The sequence below is a fragment of the Procambarus clarkii genome, chromosome 43 (assembly GCF_040958095.1).
Source record: "Procambarus clarkii isolate CNS0578487 chromosome 43, FALCON_Pclarkii_2.0, whole genome shotgun sequence".
Classification (NCBI taxonomy): Eukaryota; Metazoa; Arthropoda; class Malacostraca; order Decapoda; family Cambaridae; genus Procambarus; species Procambarus clarkii.
In genome coordinates, this window is record NC_091192.1 from 30,952,048 (window position 1) to 30,973,304 (window position 21,257).

A 21,257-nucleotide genomic window follows, 5' to 3' on the forward strand; every position below is an offset into this window, starting at 1 on the left:
TTATCCGTTAAGTGTAGGATCCGGCCCTTTACTTTACGATTATATAATCATATAGGCTGACCACTTTATCCTGACATTACCTTCCCTTTCATCACGTGGCTCACTTCAATGAGTGGAAAAGTTGCCAGCTGTGCGGCACAACCTTGAGCCACCTGGCTATGTTGCCAGTTGGCATACAAACCAGTAGTTAATACTCGCGGACCTCCCGCACGACAGCGACATATACGACACAGTGTTTCACACTTATAAACATGATCGTTACTACACATAAGCAGAGGGTTGCCACCCCCATACCATACCCATCCCGTGGGCGGTGGAAGATCAAGGGTTAACGAGGTACCTCATACCCATACCTTGAGGTTACCTTAAGGTGCTTCCGGGGCTTATAGCGTCCCCGCGGCCCGGTCGTCGACCAGGCCTCCTGCTTGCTGGACTGATCAACCAGGCTGTTGGACGCGGCTGCTCGCAGCCTGACGTATGAGTCACAGCCTGGTTGACCCATGAATAAATCCACAAGGGCCGTGACGAGGATTCGAACCTGCGTCCAAGAGCATCCCAGACGCTGCCTTAATCAACTGAGCAGGAGCACCCCATACCCATCCTGTGGGCGGTGAATGGATTACAGAGGCACAAGGGCTCAGGAAACAGTGGTGTCTAGTACGCATACGAACATTGATCGGTCAGCTTTGCTCTGGTCTGCTCACTAGTGTTACATTATTGTTTTTGAGTACATTGATACATAGAGTTTTTGTATGTAATTATTGTTTGAGACTGGTTGTGCCAGGGTTTTGTCGGCTGTAGGTGAGGCTATTTCCTTGTTGTATCCATCATATAACCCATCCTGTTTAAATAGTACTTTTTGTAACTATGTGCACCATAGTACAAACATTGATGTACTAAGGAATTAGATAGTTGAATTTTGTACTATTCACTTTATAGTTCGAAAAAATGAAGCTAAAAACAAACTTAAATATTCCTAGGCCTAGTACAGTACACATATGCACTATATTAGGCCTCATATGGCGTGTATTAGGCCTAGGAAGGTTAGGTTAGTTTAGTTTGTCTTTGCAACATAAGCAGAAAATAGTTTTCCGGTTTGTCTAAATTCAGTAGTACCAATTTATACTTTCTAATGATTGATAAAGATTAAGCCACCCCAAGGGTGGCACGGACGTAAATAGCCTGTAAGTGGAGGCTGTTTGAAGCCATTACCAGTACCAGTAGCTGGTACTGTAGATCTGTGGATGAATGGGGGTCTGGAAAGTGGGACAGTCTGTAGAGGAAGCTTCGGTGTCGCAGAGAGTAGAGACAGGGCTCAACCCAGCAAGGGCGAGGATTTTTAGACAGATAGCAGACTCAATCACACCGCACAAAGCACTAGAGGGGTTGCCAAGAGGGCCGAGCATCAACCAGAAGCCCTTGTTGATATTCCGTTACAGCATCACTATCTCAAGGGGGCCCTCAGGACTCTATTTTTTCCTGTTCTTCGGTTTCTTGTTTTGGCTTCGTGTCTGTACATGGGTGTCCACAGGGTATTGCGGGAGATCCTCAATATTCCGCGGTAAGTCGATGGTGATCGCCTGGCTATTTCTGAAAGCCGACCTGTGGTTGTGTCCTAAATGTCAGGTGCGTTGTGACCCCTCAAACATGGGCGTACGTACCTGATGAGACCTCGAGGCTGCATCTTCGAAGCCGTACTCGTCTACGCCGGAGAGTTCCTCATCGTCCACACGCTCGTCTGAAGATGAGTAGTCCTCTTCGTTTTGTGTCACCAGTATTCCTGTTTTCTGTGTGTTGGGTACCGGTGTCAGCGTCGTCTGGGTGTCTGCAGTTGTCGTCGTCTGTGGAGAGTCCGTCTGGGTGTCCGCAGTTGTCGTCAACTGTGGGACTTCGGTCTGGGTGGTTGCAATTCCATATTGTCACTGGTGCCAGTACAGGCGCAATGCCATTTGTTTCCAAAAGCCCGTTCACTGTTCTGAAGAACCAGTTGTGATCTTGTTTCGCAACTATGTCCACATAGGCAATGGACGTGGATGTTCTGGATAGATGTCGGCGTCTCTGGTTTTGGTGGGTCCTGCTGCTGAGGCTTGTTTGGACGCCTCTGGACTGAGGCGTCCAGTCCATACGATCATAGTCTGCATCTGGCTTGTAGAAGGGAGGCTTGGGAATCAGGTCCAAGGTCGAAGGTCGCGGCGACTTGCCTCTGGGCAGTCGGCCACATGGTGGTCTTCTTTTTAATCTTCTTCAGTTCCTCCTTCCCTTTTGTGTAGAGGTAGGTGGCGGCGGCGTGCTGTTATCCACAGTTCGCACATTTCTTGGTGGTGGCGGTACAGTCCTTTGTAGTTTCGAAGGTCATCTTCATCGTGGGTTGAGTGGCGTCGTTAGTCTTGATGAGAAGACCTGTCAGAGCTTTCAGTATAGTGCCTCATCGGCTAACCAGCGGTTCAGCCTGTTCATAAATATCGTTTTCCCGGCAGTGATTTGTTTGGGAGGAATCGGTGAGAGGTTCGCCTCCAGTAGTGGGACCCGGCGTTCCAGATCCTGGATGTTGTGTAGATCCGCTTTTGTTGCCACGATTACCGTGGCCTTGTTACCATGCATATGGACATCAACTGGTCCCATTGATGTTACATTGTCAATGGCTGCTGCAATTTCCCGCTTGTAGACTCCGAGGAGTCGCACCTTCACTTTGTATGTCAAGTTCTCTGGCAACGCCTCAATGGCTCAGATTGTCAGGAGACCCTTGGAGTGTAGAGTGGCTTGCCGGCAGCTGTGTGGGAACAGTTTACCAGTAGCACGGGCTATGGTGAGCCCGTAGTGGACTTACCTGGCACAGGAGCGGGGCTGTAAACGTTTGTTCTAATTGCGTTGTACGTCGGTATATGTACTATGATCCTCATCCTTTCTATAAATACTATCAAAACAGGAGGATGGGCTGTATATACATTGTATTATTGTGATAAATAAAAGTTTCACCTGGAATCATTGTTGTTCCAGATACGTTTGTCATGCGACTTGCATATTTAAAGTATATTTGGTTTCAGAATAACAAACAAACAATGCAAAGATGTGAAATGTGATGCACTCCCACGATTTTCCTTCTTACCAACCACTTGGATTGAACAGTAGAGCGACGGTCTCGCGTCTTGCAGGTCGGCGTTCCATCCCCGACCGTCCATGTGGTTGGACACCATTCCTTCCTTCCCTCACTCCTATACTACATCCTTATCCTCATATCCCTTCCAAGGGATATATAGTCGTAATGGCTTAGCGTTTTCTCTTGATAATTCCCTTCCCTTCCCCCATCTTACCCAAAAAAACACAAACGTTTCTCGGGTACAGACAAAAGGAGTTACCGGTAAGTCAGGTTAAGAAGTTAGATCTGGCCAGCAACTACATGGGTGACCTTGAGGAAAGCTTCGTTCTTGGGAAGGGGATCTCGTTAATTATAGCCCATTTCCTGTCCTTGAGAATGTTTACCAGTATGCCAGGTCAAGACTAAGTTACACAAACATGTCAAGGCTAGGCTGCAAGATGACACTATTTCCGGTTATATTCTGGAGCTTCAGACAATTTTTTTGTTCTGCATATTTTCATTTATCCCACTTATTTACTTATTATCTACTTTCAATTATTTTACTAAATTTTACTTTTACTTATATAAAATAAATATAGGGTTATACATCACCATTTAGTAAAGTTAATTAAATTATAATGGAACTTATTGGAAGCCTTATAATTTACTTATTATCTACTTCAATTAAGCCATTTATACAACTTAATATAATAAGTAAAATAAGCCACAGGAATATCCATAAAGCTTAGAAGAGCCTAGGGTAATGCAGAGCACAACATTAAAGTTAATATAGGAAGTAGAGCACCAACAAGCAGATGCCTAGCTGCTGCCAACCTGACGGCGAAGGCAGGCAGGAGGACTAATATATGGAGAATTAAAATAACATGTAAATCAGAGAGGGAGTCATACTCAGCTTCGCCTCGAGGTGGCGTGATCCCCAGGAACAGGACGTGGTCCACCGGCCAAGCGACGGCACCCAGTGTGTCACTTGTCAACGTAGTGTTGACAAGCGCCCAACAAAAAAAAATCCAAACGCCCAACAAAACATTCCCCAACTGCCCAACAAAAAAATTCTAAATCACCCAACAACAAAAACTCCAAAATGCCCAACAAAAAAACTCCAAAACGCAAGAAAAATAACAAATCCAAAGCAACCAACAAAATAAAAAAAAAATCCCAAACACCCAGCAAAAAAATAAATAAATGAAACACGCCCAACAAAAAATTCCCAGACACGCAACAAAAAACAAAATATCCTCCCCCCCCAAAAAAAAAAAAAATCCCAAATAACCAACAAAAACCAAAATGCCCAAGAAAAATTCCCAAAACACTCAACAAAAAAATCCCAAATGCCCAATAACAAAATCCAAAATGCTCAACAAAAAATTCCCAAACACCCAACAACAACAGAAATTCCCAAACACCCAACAAGGACTCCTGGTTCAACCTTGACGCCGAGCGGATGTCTGGACACCTCCTCCGCCTGGGAGCTGCCGGATCACGTGTTTTCGCGTTTTTGCTTTGCTACTGCCGTTTGGCATCCCTCTTCAACGGTCCGATTGTACGACGCCTGGCGCACATATCCCCTTGGGTCACGGGATTGTTGATTTTTTTTTTTTTTTGGCGTGTTCTGGCTGGTTCTCCCGGCGGGGTGACGGTGTTTGGGGGCCGGCTTGGCCGAGAGGTGCTGGGGGTTGGTGGGTCTTGGTGGGGTACTGGTGTGCCCTCACTCGTGGTGGACGGCCGACTTTTGCTCTGCCGGGGGACACTGGATGACTTTTTGCGTTTTAGTTGGGGGCCGAGTTTTGGTTTTGCTACCTGGTGTTCTTTGTGTGGAGCGGGGCCGGTGCTTGTCACCCTGAGGGACTCCTGCGGCTCCCCAATCATCTGCCCGTCTGTGCGTTTATTTGCCGTATGGCATATTAGTTTCTAGTGATTGACGTCACTCGTTTCGCGATTTGGCTTGGCGTTCCACCCTTCCAGGTTTCGAGATTCACCCTTCACGGGTACGTCGGGGTGCATCCGATCCCACGATCGTCGTCCCCCCTAAATCAACAACAAAACGCCCCCCCCCCAAAAAAAAAATCCATTTTGGAGTTTTTTGTTGAGCGTTTTGGATTTTCTTTTTGAGCATTTTGGAATTTTTTGATTGTTGGGCATTTTAGAATTTGTTTGGTTGTGCGTTCTGGATTTTTTGGGAGGTTTTGGCATTTTTTTGTTGGGCATTTTGGATTTTGTTGTTGCTGGGCATTTTGGATTTTGTTGTTGCTGGGCATTTTGGATATTTTTTGTTGGGCGTTTTGTAATTCTTTTGTTGGGTGATTTTTTTTTGGGGGGGGGGGGGGGATTTTGAATTTTGTAATTACAGTGGTATCTCCGTTTTCGAATTTAATCTGTTCCCAGAAATGGTTCGGAAACCAAAACGAATTTTCCCATAAGAGATAATGTAAATTGAATTAATCCGTTTCACACCCCCCAAAAATATTAACTTAAAAATACATTTTATACATACTACTATGTTTTGTACTGCAATATATACAAGCATATCTTATCGTTATTGAGGACTCTTGGTGACGTATGGAAGACAGTGAGGAAGAGGGGAGGAGGAGAGGTGTTAGTGTGTGGAAGCGGAGTCCCCCCTCCATTGTAACAGCAGTGATGACATTTTTAGGGTACTCTCTCTCTTATGTTTTGCAGACATATCACTAGAACCAGTTTGTGGCTCACTGCTTGCTTATCTTACCAAGAATCTGTCTATAGACCCTTGTTTTTCCCCTACGTTTTAACACCTGTCAATGTGAGATATCACATTGTCTCACTATGAATGATCTCTTGTTTTTCCTCTGTTGTCACCCTCACAACTATTTTCTTAGGTTGAACTTTACCACTGGCGTTCTTGGAACCCATGGCATGATATATAATATGAACATTCATGTTCAGAAACCAAAAAAGCACAAAAACAATGGAATCCTTCACAAAGAATTCAAGCACGGTCACTAGGTGGGAGACACTGTTTAAATACATTTTATACTTTAAACTCAATTAGTATTAAGTTTTAGTCGTTAATGTTTTTCCTGCCCGAAACGCTTTGCGTAACAGTGGCTTTAGGCATTGCATGTACTAGCTCTATCTATAAATCCATCAACTTTGTATCTTACCTTGTATGTATGTACCTTACCTGAAGAAAAATTTATTATTATTATTATTATTATTATTTATAACTGAAGTGCGCTATGTGCTCAGTCAGCCCATGCTGCAACCCATCCTCGGCTCAAGTCAATTACATCCCAGCCCGTCCTCCAAACAAAGATCCAAAAGTGATTCCATGCACCCGCCAAACCCCCTGTTTATGAATGAAAAGTGGTTTACACACGACTCACAACTGCTGACGTTCAAACATATCCAGAACAAGTGTTTCACTGACGAATTTTGTTCGAATCACAACGCTATAAATGCTTCACCCACGTACTACAAATACGAATAATCGCCAACAGAACCTAAACACCTAACCTAACCTAACCTATGCCTATATATGCACAATATGCTAATATATTATAATATTAATTTATACTTGAGAAAATTCCCGTTTTGAATGAACAGCATATTAAAATTTATGAATGCGTGTGTGGGGTCGATCGCTGGATGTACAACCCGTCCTCGACTCAAGTCCATTACAACCAGCGGTCGCCCCCACAGACGCATTCATAAATTTTAACATGCTGTTCATTTAAAACAGGAATTTTCTCAAATATAAATTAATATTATGATATATTAGCATATTATGCATATATAGGCATAGGTTAGGTTAGGTTAGGTGTTTAGGTTCTGTTGGCGATTATTCGTATTTGTAGTACGTGGGTGAAGCATTTATAGCGTTGTGGTTCGAACAAAATTCGTCAGTGAAGCATTTGTTCCGGAAGTGTTCGAACGAAATGAGTTGTGAGTCGTGTGTAAACCGTTTTTAATTCATAAACGGGGTTTGGCGGGTGCATGGAATCACTTTTGGATCTTTGTTTGGAAGACGGGCTGCATACGTGTATCCAGCCCGTCCTCCAAACAAAGATCCAAAAGTGATTCCATGCACCCGCCAAACCCCCTGTTTATGAATGAAAAACGGTTTACACACGACTCACAACTCATTTCGTTCGAACACTTCCGGAACAAATGCTTCACTGACGAATTTTGTTCGAACCACAACGCTATAAATGCTTCACCCACGTACTACAAATACAAATAATCGCCAACAGAACCCAATCACCTAACCTATGCCTATATATGCATAATATGCTAATATATCATAATATTAATTTATATTTGAGAAAATTCCTGTTTTAAATGAACAGCATGTTAAAATTTATGAATGCGTCTGTGGGGGCGACCGCTGGTTGTAATGGACTTGAGTCGAGGACGGGTTGGTGTATCAACAAACTCGAGCACCGAGGCAAACCTCAAATACCGAGTCAAATGTTATGAAGAAATTGAGCTCGAGAACTGAAAAAATTGAAAATAGGGGCATTCGGACACCGAGGTTCAACTGTAGTTGTTGTCAGTATCCATTTGTTTTAAAAAGCATCCATTTTAATTTCATTTTCCTACTGGATACTTACGCATAACCGAATCTCGATTTTTTTGTGATTGTTCTTGTTTTACTGTATGTATGGCAATGTATAACATAACAGAATAACATTTTGGTAATTCTTAACAAAATTTTCATTATAGGATATTACAAGGTAAGAAAAGTGATGCTGTTTAATAATTTTAGGCTACACAGTGAAGGTAAACAATTCCTTTTATTTCTTTGTTGGAGCATCAGGGGATGCAGTATGAGTTGCACAACATTTGGGAGGGGCCACAATACAAGTAAGTCTCTGTGGTGTAGTGGTAAGACACTCACAAAACAAAACAAAACAAAGCGTTTTGCGAGCGCTTTGGCCTGGGTTCATATCCTGGGCTGGCAGGATTTACTGGGCATCGATCCTTAACTGCAGCCTCTGTTTACCCAACAGTAAAATATGTACCTGGTTGTTAAATGATTTGGTGGGGTCGTTGTTACGACCCTGGGTTCTCCAGTGGAAACCAGAGGTCAAAATTGAGCTATTAAACTTTCTGGTAGTACAGTTGGGCATCTAGAATGTCAATTGTTTGTATCTTCCCTGCCAGACGTAAGACTATTATTGTTTCTCAAAGAGCATTTAAAGACTGAGCTGGGGGTTGATTATTAAATAATAACATAGGCACCAACTTTGCTTACTAATACTTTCTAATCATTCATAAAGTAACAATACGTTTCATAGGGGAAGATCTTTAATGTGCTTAGCTGCACGATCAATTAGGCTCCTCCCGGCACCACAACATGAGGGAGGCAGCTGGTGGCTAGCTCGGTCTTCTCTTGGCTGGTGGCGTGAGGTTAAGACCTACTCTGTGGCTGTATCCCTACTCTCCTTCCTTCTCCTCTTACTTATTTCCCTTACCTGAAGTTCCTGTATCCTTAAGCTAAGTACAGGGCATTAGTGAGTGTGCCTACTCTGGTAGTAACGATTGGTGAGACCTGGGGATAGTATTTTGCCAGTGTTTGGGTACCCCTAAGTGTTGTGTTTTGTATTAGGGTCCCACGTGGTTTCACTACCCTAAGCTGCATCCAGCTTCAGTGCTTATCCAGTAGTACTTTACCCTAGCTTGTTATTAGTGTAAACCTTGTATCCTGCCTACGTGGACCAAGGCTTTTAACGTAAGATAGTGTGGTAAAGTTATTATTATTATTGTTATTGGTGTGAGTGTATATGGGGGGTTGTTAACGGGTTAATAAATAAGTACATGAATTACAGAGTATCTCTTCTTCCAAGGTGGGAGCGCAGTGATCAACCCTTAGACTAACATATTTGGTCTTGTAGCAAGTTATTACTACTGTGGATAGTTTATTTTGGGGGCCGGGCCTTTTAGCTCTCCCATATTTGATACTCCTGTCTTCTAACTACCTATACCCCTTAATAGTACCAGTACCCCATAGAAGCCCCACTCATATCATTTGTAACAGTCGTATATCGGGAAATATTAGGATTAAGGACTTGCCCGAAATGCTACGTGTGCTAGTGACTGTACAAGACTATAAGAACTTTTGTATATATAAATAGATCAAATAAATAAAAAATAAAACTATATAATCTGCAAAAATACAAGTTTTGATGGTACAGTACAGTAAAGGATATGTTACTACATGAAATTTCCCCCTGCACAAATATGCTCAACACTATTTGAGGGGTCAACTGTACAAATGTTTTGGGTCATTACTTTTCTTCATAGGTTTACCTTATAAATCTATAGCTATTTTATAGCTATAAAAGAATATGTTATCTGGTGATCTTATAATTTTGTAAATTTTTATCTGAATAGACCTGTTTTGTCACTGTTTGCATTTTATTGGAACTGAGAGACATATGCAGCAGTCTTCCTAAAAGGAACATGATGCTCAAGGAAGAGGTGATGAATTCCCAACTCCTTCAACTTTGTAAGACATCTGGACCTAATTAATTTTGACAATGTCAACATTGCTGATGGTTCATGACTGTAGATGCCCAAATTCACAAGCTTTTACTGAATACTGTAGTACTGTATCTCCAAATAAAATTCTCTATATTTTTAAAGTTTAATAATTTCAATAATTTGTGATAGCTCACATTTCCTTTATTTTCATTTAGCTCTTATACAGTATTCCCAATTTACATAAATTTACAAAATAATTGTAATGACCACATTACAAGCTGGGACAGCAATATAATAATTTATTTAATGTATAATATAGCAGTTTTGACAAAACTGAAGATCAGCAATCTTATATTCTAACAGTTGCTTCCAGCATTATACATTATCCTGCATATTATTATAAGGACAACAGTGTGTTAATGTGGTTATGTCCAAATGAAATGTTCAGCTTATCTTTAAATCCCCTTTCTATAAAATACTTTATTCAAAATGGTATAGTACTTATGTGACAGTTAAATTACAAGAACAATATACTATTGCATACAGAAATATATTACAGTACCCAGAACTATGATCATGTTAAAACTAAAAATAAATATTTAAAAAGTCAGCATCAAAGTACAGTTTCATCAGTTAATCTCGTCTTCTACCCACTTGTAAGACCGATAAACTACTTTACCAGATTGGTCTAAAGAGGCTAAGACAAAGGTTTTTTTGGTAGAAGTGCCAATACGAGACCAAGACACTAGATCGCACTGATCTACACTCTCTACATCCCATACACACTTGACAATAAAAGTGGCATGAAATAAGTGAGGGTCTCCTGGGTATGCTAGGAAATCACCCCCAAATTTGACTCCTGTTGTCAAGTAATAATGATGCTCCCAAAGATCTTTGAATACTGCATATCTAAGTTTTTCCATTCCAGTTGTTGGAAATGTCCACTTTGCAATATCAAATTTTAACACATCTATCATGGGGTTTTCTGTAAACACCTCTATGACTTGAAGATGTTCAGGTAATGTCTGTATTTTCCGCATTTCTTCCTCAATAACTTTCTCTTTTGTAAGCTCACAATTTGCGTGAGATGCAGGATGTTGTTTTTTTCTGAGCTCCAACTTCTTAAGTTTTCCTTTAAGAATTGTGTCTGCAATGTTTTCAATTTCTTGTTTACGTTGCTGAACAGCTGCTACAATTTGTTCCTGATAACAATTTTGTCTAAATGCTACAAATGTATCCTTTATTTGACATGATGGTGGCATAAACATTTCTTGATATGTGACAGGCTTTGCAAACCCTTTCTCCAATAAAAGAGTAACTTCTTCTGGCATCAGTTTTAGAGGAAGGCCCATCATGGAAGACTGGTGAGGGTTCCTAGGCAGGCCTCCCACAAGACAACCAATAATTCTAAATCTCGTCCATGCAAGTTTCACATCTTCAGCATTCCAAATATGTCCCTGGCTGTGGGTTATAACCACTTTGATTTGATCTTCATCATCAGAAAGAGTGACCACTTCCATGGCTTAAATCTTGTATAAAATATTGAATGATATTACACGTTCTGCATTTGAATTCTGACCATCGAGTAGCACTCAACAGCACATTTTCAACTGATTCCTATGGAGAAAAATAATATGTTGGTAAATTTGGTTACAAATATATATTATATTATACTGGTTGCAACTAAAATCCATTTTCATTTAAATTAATTCATAAATTTTTAAATTCAGCTCCTACATTTATACACATGTCGTTCTCCATTTCAGATTGATTACAGCTCAGTATAACCTTTGCCAATGATTTTTCTACAGTCGTTTATAATTGCCTGTTTTAAATTGTCAAGAGTGCAAAGTCTGGAAGAATACATCACTGATTTAAAATGATCCCACAGAAAATAGCTTGATGGTGTAAGATATGAACTCACTCGTCCATCTGTCCCATCTCCACGTAATATCTAAACCAAATTTACTTTACAAGGATGTTTATTTTCAAAATCTTTGCAGCAGACATATGACTACTGGCTAAAATTTTCTAAATTATTTTTTTGAACTCCTGGCTATGTTTGCAAGAGTAATTTCAGTGGTGGCATGATTAGTGGATGTTTGAGAACAACCACTATGTGGCTTATCAAAAACACTACCAGTTGTCATTTAACAACTTCAAAGTTTTCCAATTAAATGCTGACTGTATTTATCAAGGTAATTTTAATAACTATGAAGCATAGGAATAAATCCCATGCTTCTCTCTAACTTTTGCTCATTACAGACAATGGCAGCAGTTCTATTTTTGTGGTGTATATGCACTAATTCTTCGTAGAATATGCATATCTGCAAAGATAATGTTTCTTAATTTTATGAAGTACTTAATTAAAAATAATTTTTTTCTCTATGAGAATGGACTTTAGTTACACCCTGTAGAATAGAACTACAAATAGTAAAACTTAAATAATAATAATAATGTAAATATAAATCAATGTAAAAAATTACATTAAATAAATAAATACAAAATTTAAAGAAATAAATTAATGGGTTGCAAGAGACACACTATGGATCAGCCTTAGAATATCAAATTGGCTAAAAAATTAAAAAAAAAAAGTTACTATATTTGTAAACTCTGACAAATATAATTATCAGGTGTTCTTGCAGTAAGATGCAATAATTTCAATGTAAAAATACCATATATGTATTGGTAAATTATGTATGGAAAATACCAAACTTAAGTATTAAGAAAACAAAGGTGTCAGAGCAAATTCTAAAATTTAAATCAATATATAAATCCAGAATTCTGTACTGTACAGTGATTTCTCAGTTATCTGAAATTATATACTTCACCAGAAATCTTAATGAAATATTTTCTTAATAAATATTATACGATATTATTGAAATATCATATTTATAATATTATTAATATTATAAATATGATATTAAGATAATATCTTAATATCATATTTACAATATGATTATTTAGGCTTCTCTAGTTATGTAAATTAGATGCATAGATGAACAAATAGATAACCAAGTCTTGGACTGCTAATAAATGTAATGTTCATACCATTCGACTGGATTAAAATTGAACAATACATTAATAAATTTATGGTATACAAAAATGCTGTATGTAATTCTTGACTTATAAAATTACATATACTCTACTTATTAAGCAATCACCATAAACAGATCCTCTATTTTTTATCAACATTATCTTTTTATTATTATAGTCACAGTAATCATAAATAAAATATTTTTATGTTATCATTATCATAGTAAGGGTAATATTCTGGACTGACCCAACAATTATTTTTTCAAATGTATTGTTTTATATGTACTGTAAGTATTAAGATGTACATCATTGAGGTATCATAGGTTCAACTTCGGGAACCTTTCAGTACCCCTGTGGGGGCAACCTCTGAAGCCACTTCTGCCATCTCCATACGTTTTTCAGCAACCCCTAAGTTGAGCAAGTCAGGTATCCACACAGCATCAAGGAAGAACCAAGGATCCCATTAAAGAATTGTAGGCTAGCTACTGGATAAACAATCCAACTGATTTATCTTAGGGCCTCGATTTAACATTAGTGGCCTCGACGAGGACAGGAAGTCGGTGGCTTGTCGAAGGTTCCCACCCATTTGCCTTAATGATTTTTTCCAGGTGGATTTGAAAACCTATTTGGCATTTAGGTTTTATTAGTTTTGGCATTTACAGTTTTGGCAGATAGGCAGTTCCATGGGTTTATAACTCTGTGGATGAAAAAGCATCTCTTGTTCTCAGTCCTACATTAAGGTTTATTGAGATTGAAACCATTGCTGTTTTGTTTGTGTTACACCTGACCATTTGAAGAAATTGTCCGGATCAACATCCTCCAGCTTGTTCAGTATTTTAAAAGTTCCAATGAGATCCGCCCTGTCATGCCTAGTCTACAGTGTTGTTAGTCCTGTAGCCTTCAACCTTTCTCAATACCTGAGTTGACTTAGCTCTGGAATGACTTGTTACCCGGTGTTGCACTTTCTCCAGAGCAGTTATATCCTTCTGAAGATGAAGTCTCCATGCTTGGATACAGTAATCAAAATTCCCCCTTCAGAGCAGGAGAGATTGCTGAAATTGAGGGAATACAGAGAACATATACGGCACGCATAGGCAAGATAAAGCACCTAAATTATTGGGATCGTCTCAAAGCTCTCCAAATGTACTCACTAGAAAGGAGACGAGAGAGATACCAAATAATATACACATGGAAAATACTGGAGGGACAGGTCCCAAATCTGCACAGTAAAATAACAACGTACTGGAGTGAACGACATGGAAGAAAATGCAGAATAAAACCAGTGAAGAGCAGAGGTGCCATGGGCACAATCAGAGAACACTGTATGAACATCAGAGGTCCACGGTTGTTCAACGTCCTACCAGCGAGCATCAGAAATATTACAGGAACAACCGTGGACATCTTCAAGAGGAAACTAGATTGTTTCCTCCAAGGAGTGCCGGACCAACCGGGCTGTGGTGGGTATGTGGGCCTGCGGGCCGCTCCAAGCAACAGCCTGGTGGACCAAACTCTCACAAGTCAAGTCTGGCCCCGGGCCGGGCTTGGGGAGTAGAAGAACTCCCAGAACCCCATCAACCAGGTATCAACCAGGTAAAATGGGGCACACCAGCGCAGTTGAATCACTACCTTCTTTTTCTCAAAGTCAAAAGTACGCTTGATTATTCTAATGGTTTGGTTTGCTTTTCTGATTATTCCAAGGGTTTGGTTAGCTTTTACCTCTGGTGCAACGTTTAGTGAATGGTGGATTTTGACTCTACGGTCCTTTTCTTCATCAATCTTCTGTATTGTAATGTCATTGACTTCGTAGTTGTGGCGCGGGTTGCTATGCCTCACATGCAAGGTCTTGCATTTCTCGATATTAAAAAGCATTTGCCAGTACACAGTAATGACAAGTACACAGTACTTTTCATTAGCTTATCTGCCACACATTGACACTCATCAATTATTACACTTACATGGTATCATAGACGACTTCTACTATAATTGTAATTTTCCCATGAAGGTTTTCTTCTTCTTCTTGATAGTAGGAGTAGTTTGCACGAAGGGTTTGTCCTCCCGATGACTGCTGAATGTTTTTTAAACTCAGCAGTGGCAGTGTTGTTGTTGTTAGTGAGAGATGATCGCTTCCTTGCTGGTGCAATGTTTACGTTTTCTATGGTGTATAAAAGAACCATAAATTATGGAATACTACTTCATTATATATGTAAGTTGCTGAGCTTAGAGACTATATTTGTGGTCGGGTTTTACGCCCATTGTTGAATAATATACATTAAATTTTGTAACTAGCTTATCAAGAATGTAACTTTATTTTTTTTTTAGTTTAGTTCATTTATTATGTAAAATAAATGTAATAAATAAATGTAAAATGAATGTAAATGTAAATGAATGTAAAATGAATGTAAAAATGAATGTAAAAAAAAATTATGCACCCCATACCCATCTTGTGGGCGTTAGTGGAAAGGGTTACAGAGGCACACAATGGGCTCAGGGACTGAACCCAATTTCTTTCTTTATTATGCACCCCATACCCATCCCGTGGGCGGTGGTGTAAAGAATTACAGAGGCACATAATCGGTTCAGGAACTGAGCCCTCTAGTTACAAAATACAAATACAAATATTTATTCAGGTAAAGTGCATACATACAAGGTAAGATACAAAAGTTGATGGATTTATAGATAGAGCTAGTACATACAATGCCTAAAGCCACTATTACGCAAAGCGTTTCGGGCAGGAAAAACACTAAGACTAAAACTTAATACTAATTAAGATTAAAGTATAAATTTTGTTGAGAAAAAATAAGAAAAACATGGAAAAAGGGGGGGGGGGAAACATGGCAGAAAAAAAACACAAAAATACAATTTGGTCAACAAACAGCATTGTTTAAAATAGTTGACATGGGTTGACATTTTGGGGGTGAGGTAGGTTACATTGAGTTAATTGCGTTTCTGCCCGAAACGCTTTGCGTAATAGTGGCTTTAGGCATTGTATGTACTAGCTCTATCTATTAATCCAACAAACTTTGTAAAATCTCTTGTATGTATGTACCTTACCTAAATAAACATTTATTTATTTATTTATTTATTTATATATTTAATTAGGTAGTACTTAGTTTTTATCTTAAACTGGTTGGGAGAGGTACAGTCTTTAACATAATTGGGAAGGTCATTCCACATTCGTCCCTTGATTTGTAAAGCATTTCTAGTTTGACTAAGCCGTACTCTTGGAATATCAAATAGGTATTTGTTTCTGGTGTGGTGCTCATGGGATCTGTTACAACCTTCTAGGAAGCTTTTAAGGTCAGGATTGACATTACACTTCAGCGTTTTATATACTGTATATATAAAATACACATGAGAGGATGTGCAGTGACTTAATATCTAACATATTCAGAGATTTGAGTAGGGGTACTGAGTGATGTCTGGGGCCAGAGTTAGATATTGTCCTAATAGCAACTTTGTGTTGAGTGATTAGAGGACGTAAATGATTTTGGGTAGTAGAACCCCAAGCACAAATACCATAGTTGAGATATGGATAGATGAGGGAGTAATAGAGAGTCACCAGGGCAGGGCGAGGTACATAATATCTGATCTTAGAAAGAATGCCAACAGTTTTTGAAACTTTTTTTGATATATTTAGAATGTGTCCCTGGAAATTCAACTTGCGATCAATGAGAACGCCAAGGAATTTGCCATCTATTTTGTTACAAATTTGGGTATTGTTTATCCTGAGATTTATTTGATTAGAGGATTTATTGCCAAACAAGATATAGAAAGTTTTGTCAATGTTAAGGGTGAGTTTGTTGGCAGTTAGCTAAAGATGGACTTTATTTAGCTTAGTATTCACTGTGGCATTTAGAGCAAGGGGGTCAGGACTGGAGTAAATGAAGGTTGTGTCGTCAGCAAATAGAATTGGTTTGAGGTGTTGGGAGGCATTTGGAAGGTCATTATAATGTAGATGAGAAAGAGGAGAGGGCCAAGTATGCTGCCCTGAGGAACACCAATGTTGATGGGTAGGGTGGGAGAAATTGAATTATTCACAGAAACATACTGGAGCCTGTTAGTAAGGTAAAATTTGAGGTATTGCAGGGAGTGTCCTCTGACTCCATAATGATATAATTTAAGAAGAAGGTTTTGGTGGTTGACAGTGTCAAAAGCCTTACGCAGGTCCACAAATAACCCAACGGGGAACTCATTTTTATCAAGAGCTGCATGAATCAAGTTAATCATACTAATAAGTGCATCGTTAGTGCTTGTTTTGGGTCTGAAGCCATATTGACAAGAGCTAAGTATATTGTGTTTGGCTAGATAAGAGTAAAGCTGCTTGTAGATTAGTTTTTTCAAATATTTTTGACAAGTTAGGCAGGATTGATATAGGTCTGTAGTTGTTAACATCTGTGAGATCACCACATTTGTGGACAGGGGTTACTGTCGCTTTTTTTAGAATATCTGGAAAGGTTTGGAGTTCAAGTGACTTGTTGAAGAGCAATGCGATAGCATTTGTTCAGGAACAGTCCTTATCTCAGTGTTTCTATATACATTAATCAACGGGCCATCAAGAACATAATGGGCAAGGTTGTGAGACCTTAACATACCACATAGTTTATACTTCGTGTCATTATCATGAGCACCCATTCCATATTCCCAGTAATACTTGTACCCAAGCCTGAGCCGCATGTACACAGAGTCACTCCAAGCATTTCTCCTTTTACCATAAGTGAAATGTTGGTGTTTTGACTCACATACATGTAGTGTTGCATGGTTTGACTTCCCTCATACATTATACCTCTCCTCGCCACTTCTGCCTGTTCCTGAATATTTCTGATTTTGTTTCTTATTTGTCTCATTGTGAATACACATTCGATGTCAACTTGTGGTTTTGATGTGGCACGTTTGGCTAAGTCATCCACCACCTCGTTCAGCACTATTTCAACATGAGGTGGAATCCACATGAATTTCACATTGTGACCTTTCAGCTGTATCTCAGTTATCCTTTTCTTACAATCCTCAACTATGGACATGAAGACTGGATTTCGACTGCTTAAGGAATGAAGTGCTCCTCGGGTATCGACAAATACAAAAACATCTTTGTCGTCATGACGTACTTCTTCCAAACCAGCCAAAATGGCCTGCAGTTCAGCTTGTGTGGATGATATATACTTACTAAGTCGAAGTTCAATTTTCCTGTCCACAGTCCAAAACACAGTATATTCCCTTATTAGAACACCACACCCTGCCCTGCCATCCTCCGCCACCGACCCGTCACAATATACATGTAAACTATTGCCTCATGGTAACTGAGATATCATGCTTCCATGCAAACAACGTAACTGTCCCTGTTCATGATGAATCTTTTTCACCTTGAGGGGTACAATTTCAACGTCAATTTTCTGTTCTTTCCAGGGAGCCGACCTATTACACTGGTGAGAGGGTTTACAGCAGTCAAGTATATCGTATTCCCTGAGGCCATGAGGTAATCCCCTCGTGTAGCATGTCTCTCAGTTTCCTGGAAGTGTGTACGTCACTCAAGCAGGTCTGAACGCTCTTAAACAGCTTATCCCCTCCTTTTCTCCGCATGAAACGAATAGATACTCTAGTGTTAATGTCACTCTATCATACACACTCTGTAAATTTAATTCCATTTTCATTATTTCAATCATTGCATTTCTTTCACATCCAAGAATAATCCTCATAGCCTCGTTCTGTATCAGCTCTATTTTTGTAATTCTGCCTTGCCCGATGATGAAAGTTGTTTTGAAAACACCCAAGACACCAGGATCAATACTCACGTTTTCTTTGATGGTCAACGTTTAGTTTCATTTTCTTTTATGGCAACATCCGGTTCCGATGTCCTCAGGGCTGGTAAACATGGCATGGAAGGATGGGATAAGTTAGTTTAGTTCATTTATTATGCACCCCATACCCACTCTATGGTTGGTAGTGGAAAGGGTTACAGAGTCACATAATGAGCTCAGGGACTGAACCCCCAAATTCATTTAGCTAAGCAAGTTACAGTTTTGATGAGCTAATTACAAAATTCAATGAACATTGTCACATCAAATGTGGGCTCGAGACCGACCACAAGTACAGTTTCTAAATTAAGCAACTGACATATGTGGAGAGCTAGTGTCACAATTTGTATGTTTACCCTGCTCACCGCCCCCCATCCAGTGGGCAGCGGTGGATAGGTTACAATCATTTAGTTACTACCTATAGTTATCTTACTGGAGATATTTGGCTAAAATTTCTGGTAGCAAATAATTTTGAACGAAATATTTACACATCTCTTGAACATTTGTTATGGAATTGTCTCTGAATCCACGTATCTTTTCGCACACCATCACATAGTGATCACATAGTGATAGAAGGTGGTTATCTTGAGATGATTTCGGGGCTTAGCGTCCCCGCGGCCCGGTCCTCGACCAGGCCTCCTTTTTGCTACACATCCCCAGGAAGCAGCCCGTAGCAGCTGACTAACTCCCAGGTACCTATTTACTGCTAGGTAACAGAAGCATCAGGATGAAAGAAACTCTGCCCAATTGTTTCCGCCTCCACCGGGGATCGTACCTCGGAACCTCAGGACTACGAATCCAAAGCACTGTTCACTCAGCTGTTAGGGTATGCGAATAATTTTGTTGACACAGTTTACATTTAGTCAGGTCTACATCAACAGATAATAAAGATCCCAGACATACTTGTAACGGAGTCTAAGCGGAGCAGTAGTAACATCGAGGAGTTTGCTGATTTTATTGAATGATCCATAGATGAGTGGCTCCTCTTTCTTGCATGATAGTATGATGATAGATGGAATTACTGGCGTCAATTTCACTTTGCCTGATCTACAATGTCTTGATAAAGTTCTTGGTGTACGACTGGTCTCAGACTGCTTATAGGCAATCCAAGGATATAATTAACTCCTATTTTAAATATATATACTTTTGGATCTTCGGAGGCACCACCACACCACCACAGTAAAAAACGATGCAACTTGGAATTTCACAGAATACTGTAGAATTATTATTATTATTATTATTATTATTATTATTATTATTATATATACCATACCATCGTCACGCGCGATATGACGTCACACTCACGAGACGTGTGACGTCATTTTGACGTCATAGTTTTAATGACGGTTGAGGATTTGAATCCTTATGGCCTAAGAATCATTCAGGCCGGCACTAGAGCAAGCCTATGTGCGGCATAACCAATTAGGGCTTAAACACGTGCAAGATATGCCATGATTGCAACGGTGAGCCTCGCACCACCACTGTACTGGTACTCCTCGTCATCCTGGAGTGTCTGCGTGACTCCGTAATGACTCTAATCTCTAATTGTAGTCTTGCTTATTCCTTGTACAGCTGTTGGTCGGGGGTTGTCAGTCTCGGGATGTGAATGACAGCTGTTGGTCGGAGTTGTCAGTCTCGGGATGTGAATGACAGCTGTTGGTCGGTGTTGTCAGTCTCGGGATGTGAATGACAGCTGTTGGTCGGTGTTGTCAGTCTTGGGATGTGAATGACAGACATCTGTTGGTCGGTGTTGTCAGTCTTGGGATGTGAATGACAGACAGCTGTTGGTCGGTGTTGTCAGTCTTGGGATGTGAATGACAGACAGCTGTTGGTCGGTGTTGTCAGTCTTGGGATGTGAATGACAGACAGCTGTTGGTCGGTGTTGTCAGTCTTGGGATGTGAATGACAGACAGCTGTTGGTCGGTGTTGTCAGTCTTGGGATGTGAATGACAGACAGCTGTTGGTCGGGGTTGTCAGTCTTGGGATGTGAATGACAGACAGTTGTTGGTCGGTGTTGTCAGTCTTGGGATGTGAATGACAGACAGCTGTTGGTCGGTGTTGTCAGTCTTGGGATGTGAATGACAGACAGTTGTTGGTCGGTGTTGTCAGTCTTGGGATGTGAATGACAGACAGCTGTTGGTCGGTGTTGTCGGTCAGTGGTGTCAAATTCTAAAAAAACCGGTCCAGATGTTCCGTCACCCATCAGTTTTTTTTATAGTTAATTTATCAAGCACCCCGCACCCTCATCCTGTGAGAGGTAGTGGACTTATCATTTTCCTCCTTTGTATATTATTCGCAAGATTAGATATGGTCAATCTAATATCTTAGTAATATGTGGTCTCTGGGTGCGTTGAAATCGCTGTCGGCGACGATGACATCATTCCCGGATCATATCATCACTTCCCACTTCATATGATCACTTCCCACCTCAAAATTTCAGCCATCTATATCAAAGCCTGTCCCACCGTTTAATAGTTTAATATATACAATTAGAAAATAATTAATAATAATTTACGTGTAAGTTTATAGCTTTATACAAAATTTTGGCTAAACTATCAAGCAAGCGCTGGAGTTATGGTCCGATGTATTTAGGAATACCAGCGAATGATAAAGAAACGTTTTGGGGGTAGTGAGAGCACGAGAGGTTGAGGTGAGGTGAGGGTGAGGTCGTCAGTGTTGTCTTGACCGTGAGAGGTGGAGGGTTGCTAGAGCTCTCTGGCCGCACTTCGCCTCAAGTAACGCCAATATACCTGTGCCATTACATGGAATACCTCACAATATATCGGTATGTTCAATCTTCAAGTTCATTGAACAATTGACGCGTACAGTTTAACAATGATTACTATCTCTGTATTTTTATTTTTGTTCACGTGACT

General features: G+C 40.0%; 2 protein-coding genes across 7 annotated transcripts in view; one reads left to right on the plus strand and one right to left on the minus strand.

Annotated features, from left to right (window-relative positions):
• Positions 1-9,700: 9,700 nt before the first annotated feature.
• On the minus strand, positions 9,701-18,091 carry LOC123755902 (tRNA-splicing endonuclease subunit Sen34). Of its 4 annotated transcripts, none has more exons than XM_045738841.2 (3): positions 17,950-18,091; positions 14,548-14,744; positions 9,701-11,173 (listed from the first exon to the last, which is right to left on the minus strand). In XM_045738841.2, the coding sequence occupies exon 3, from the start codon at positions 11,074-11,076 to the stop codon at positions 10,186-10,188; it is 891 nt and encodes a 296-aa protein (XP_045594797.1). In that variant the 5' UTR covers positions 11,077-11,173; positions 14,548-14,744; positions 17,950-18,091; the 3' UTR covers positions 9,701-10,185. The 4 variants fall into 4 exon arrangements, with proteins under 4 accessions (XP_045594797.1, XP_045594796.1, XP_045594799.1 ...); XM_045738840.2 differs by lacking the exon at positions 17,950-18,091 and adding an exon at positions 17,754-17,924; XM_045738843.2 differs by lacking the exon at positions 14,548-14,744 and having other exon boundaries at positions 17,950-18,052.
• A 2,937-nt stretch (positions 18,092-21,028) lies between these two features.
• LOC123755905 (inverted formin-2) overlaps positions 21,029-21,257 on the plus strand; it is a 71,726-nt gene continuing 71,497 nt past the window's right edge. For 2 of the 3 annotated variants that reach the window (XM_045738845.2, XM_069300179.1), the window contains exon 1: positions 21,029-21,166. The gene's annotated coding sequence lies outside the window, so the exon portion shown is untranslated. The remainder of the gene's footprint in view (positions 21,167-21,257) is intronic. The other variant, XM_069300178.1, reaches the window with a different exon arrangement.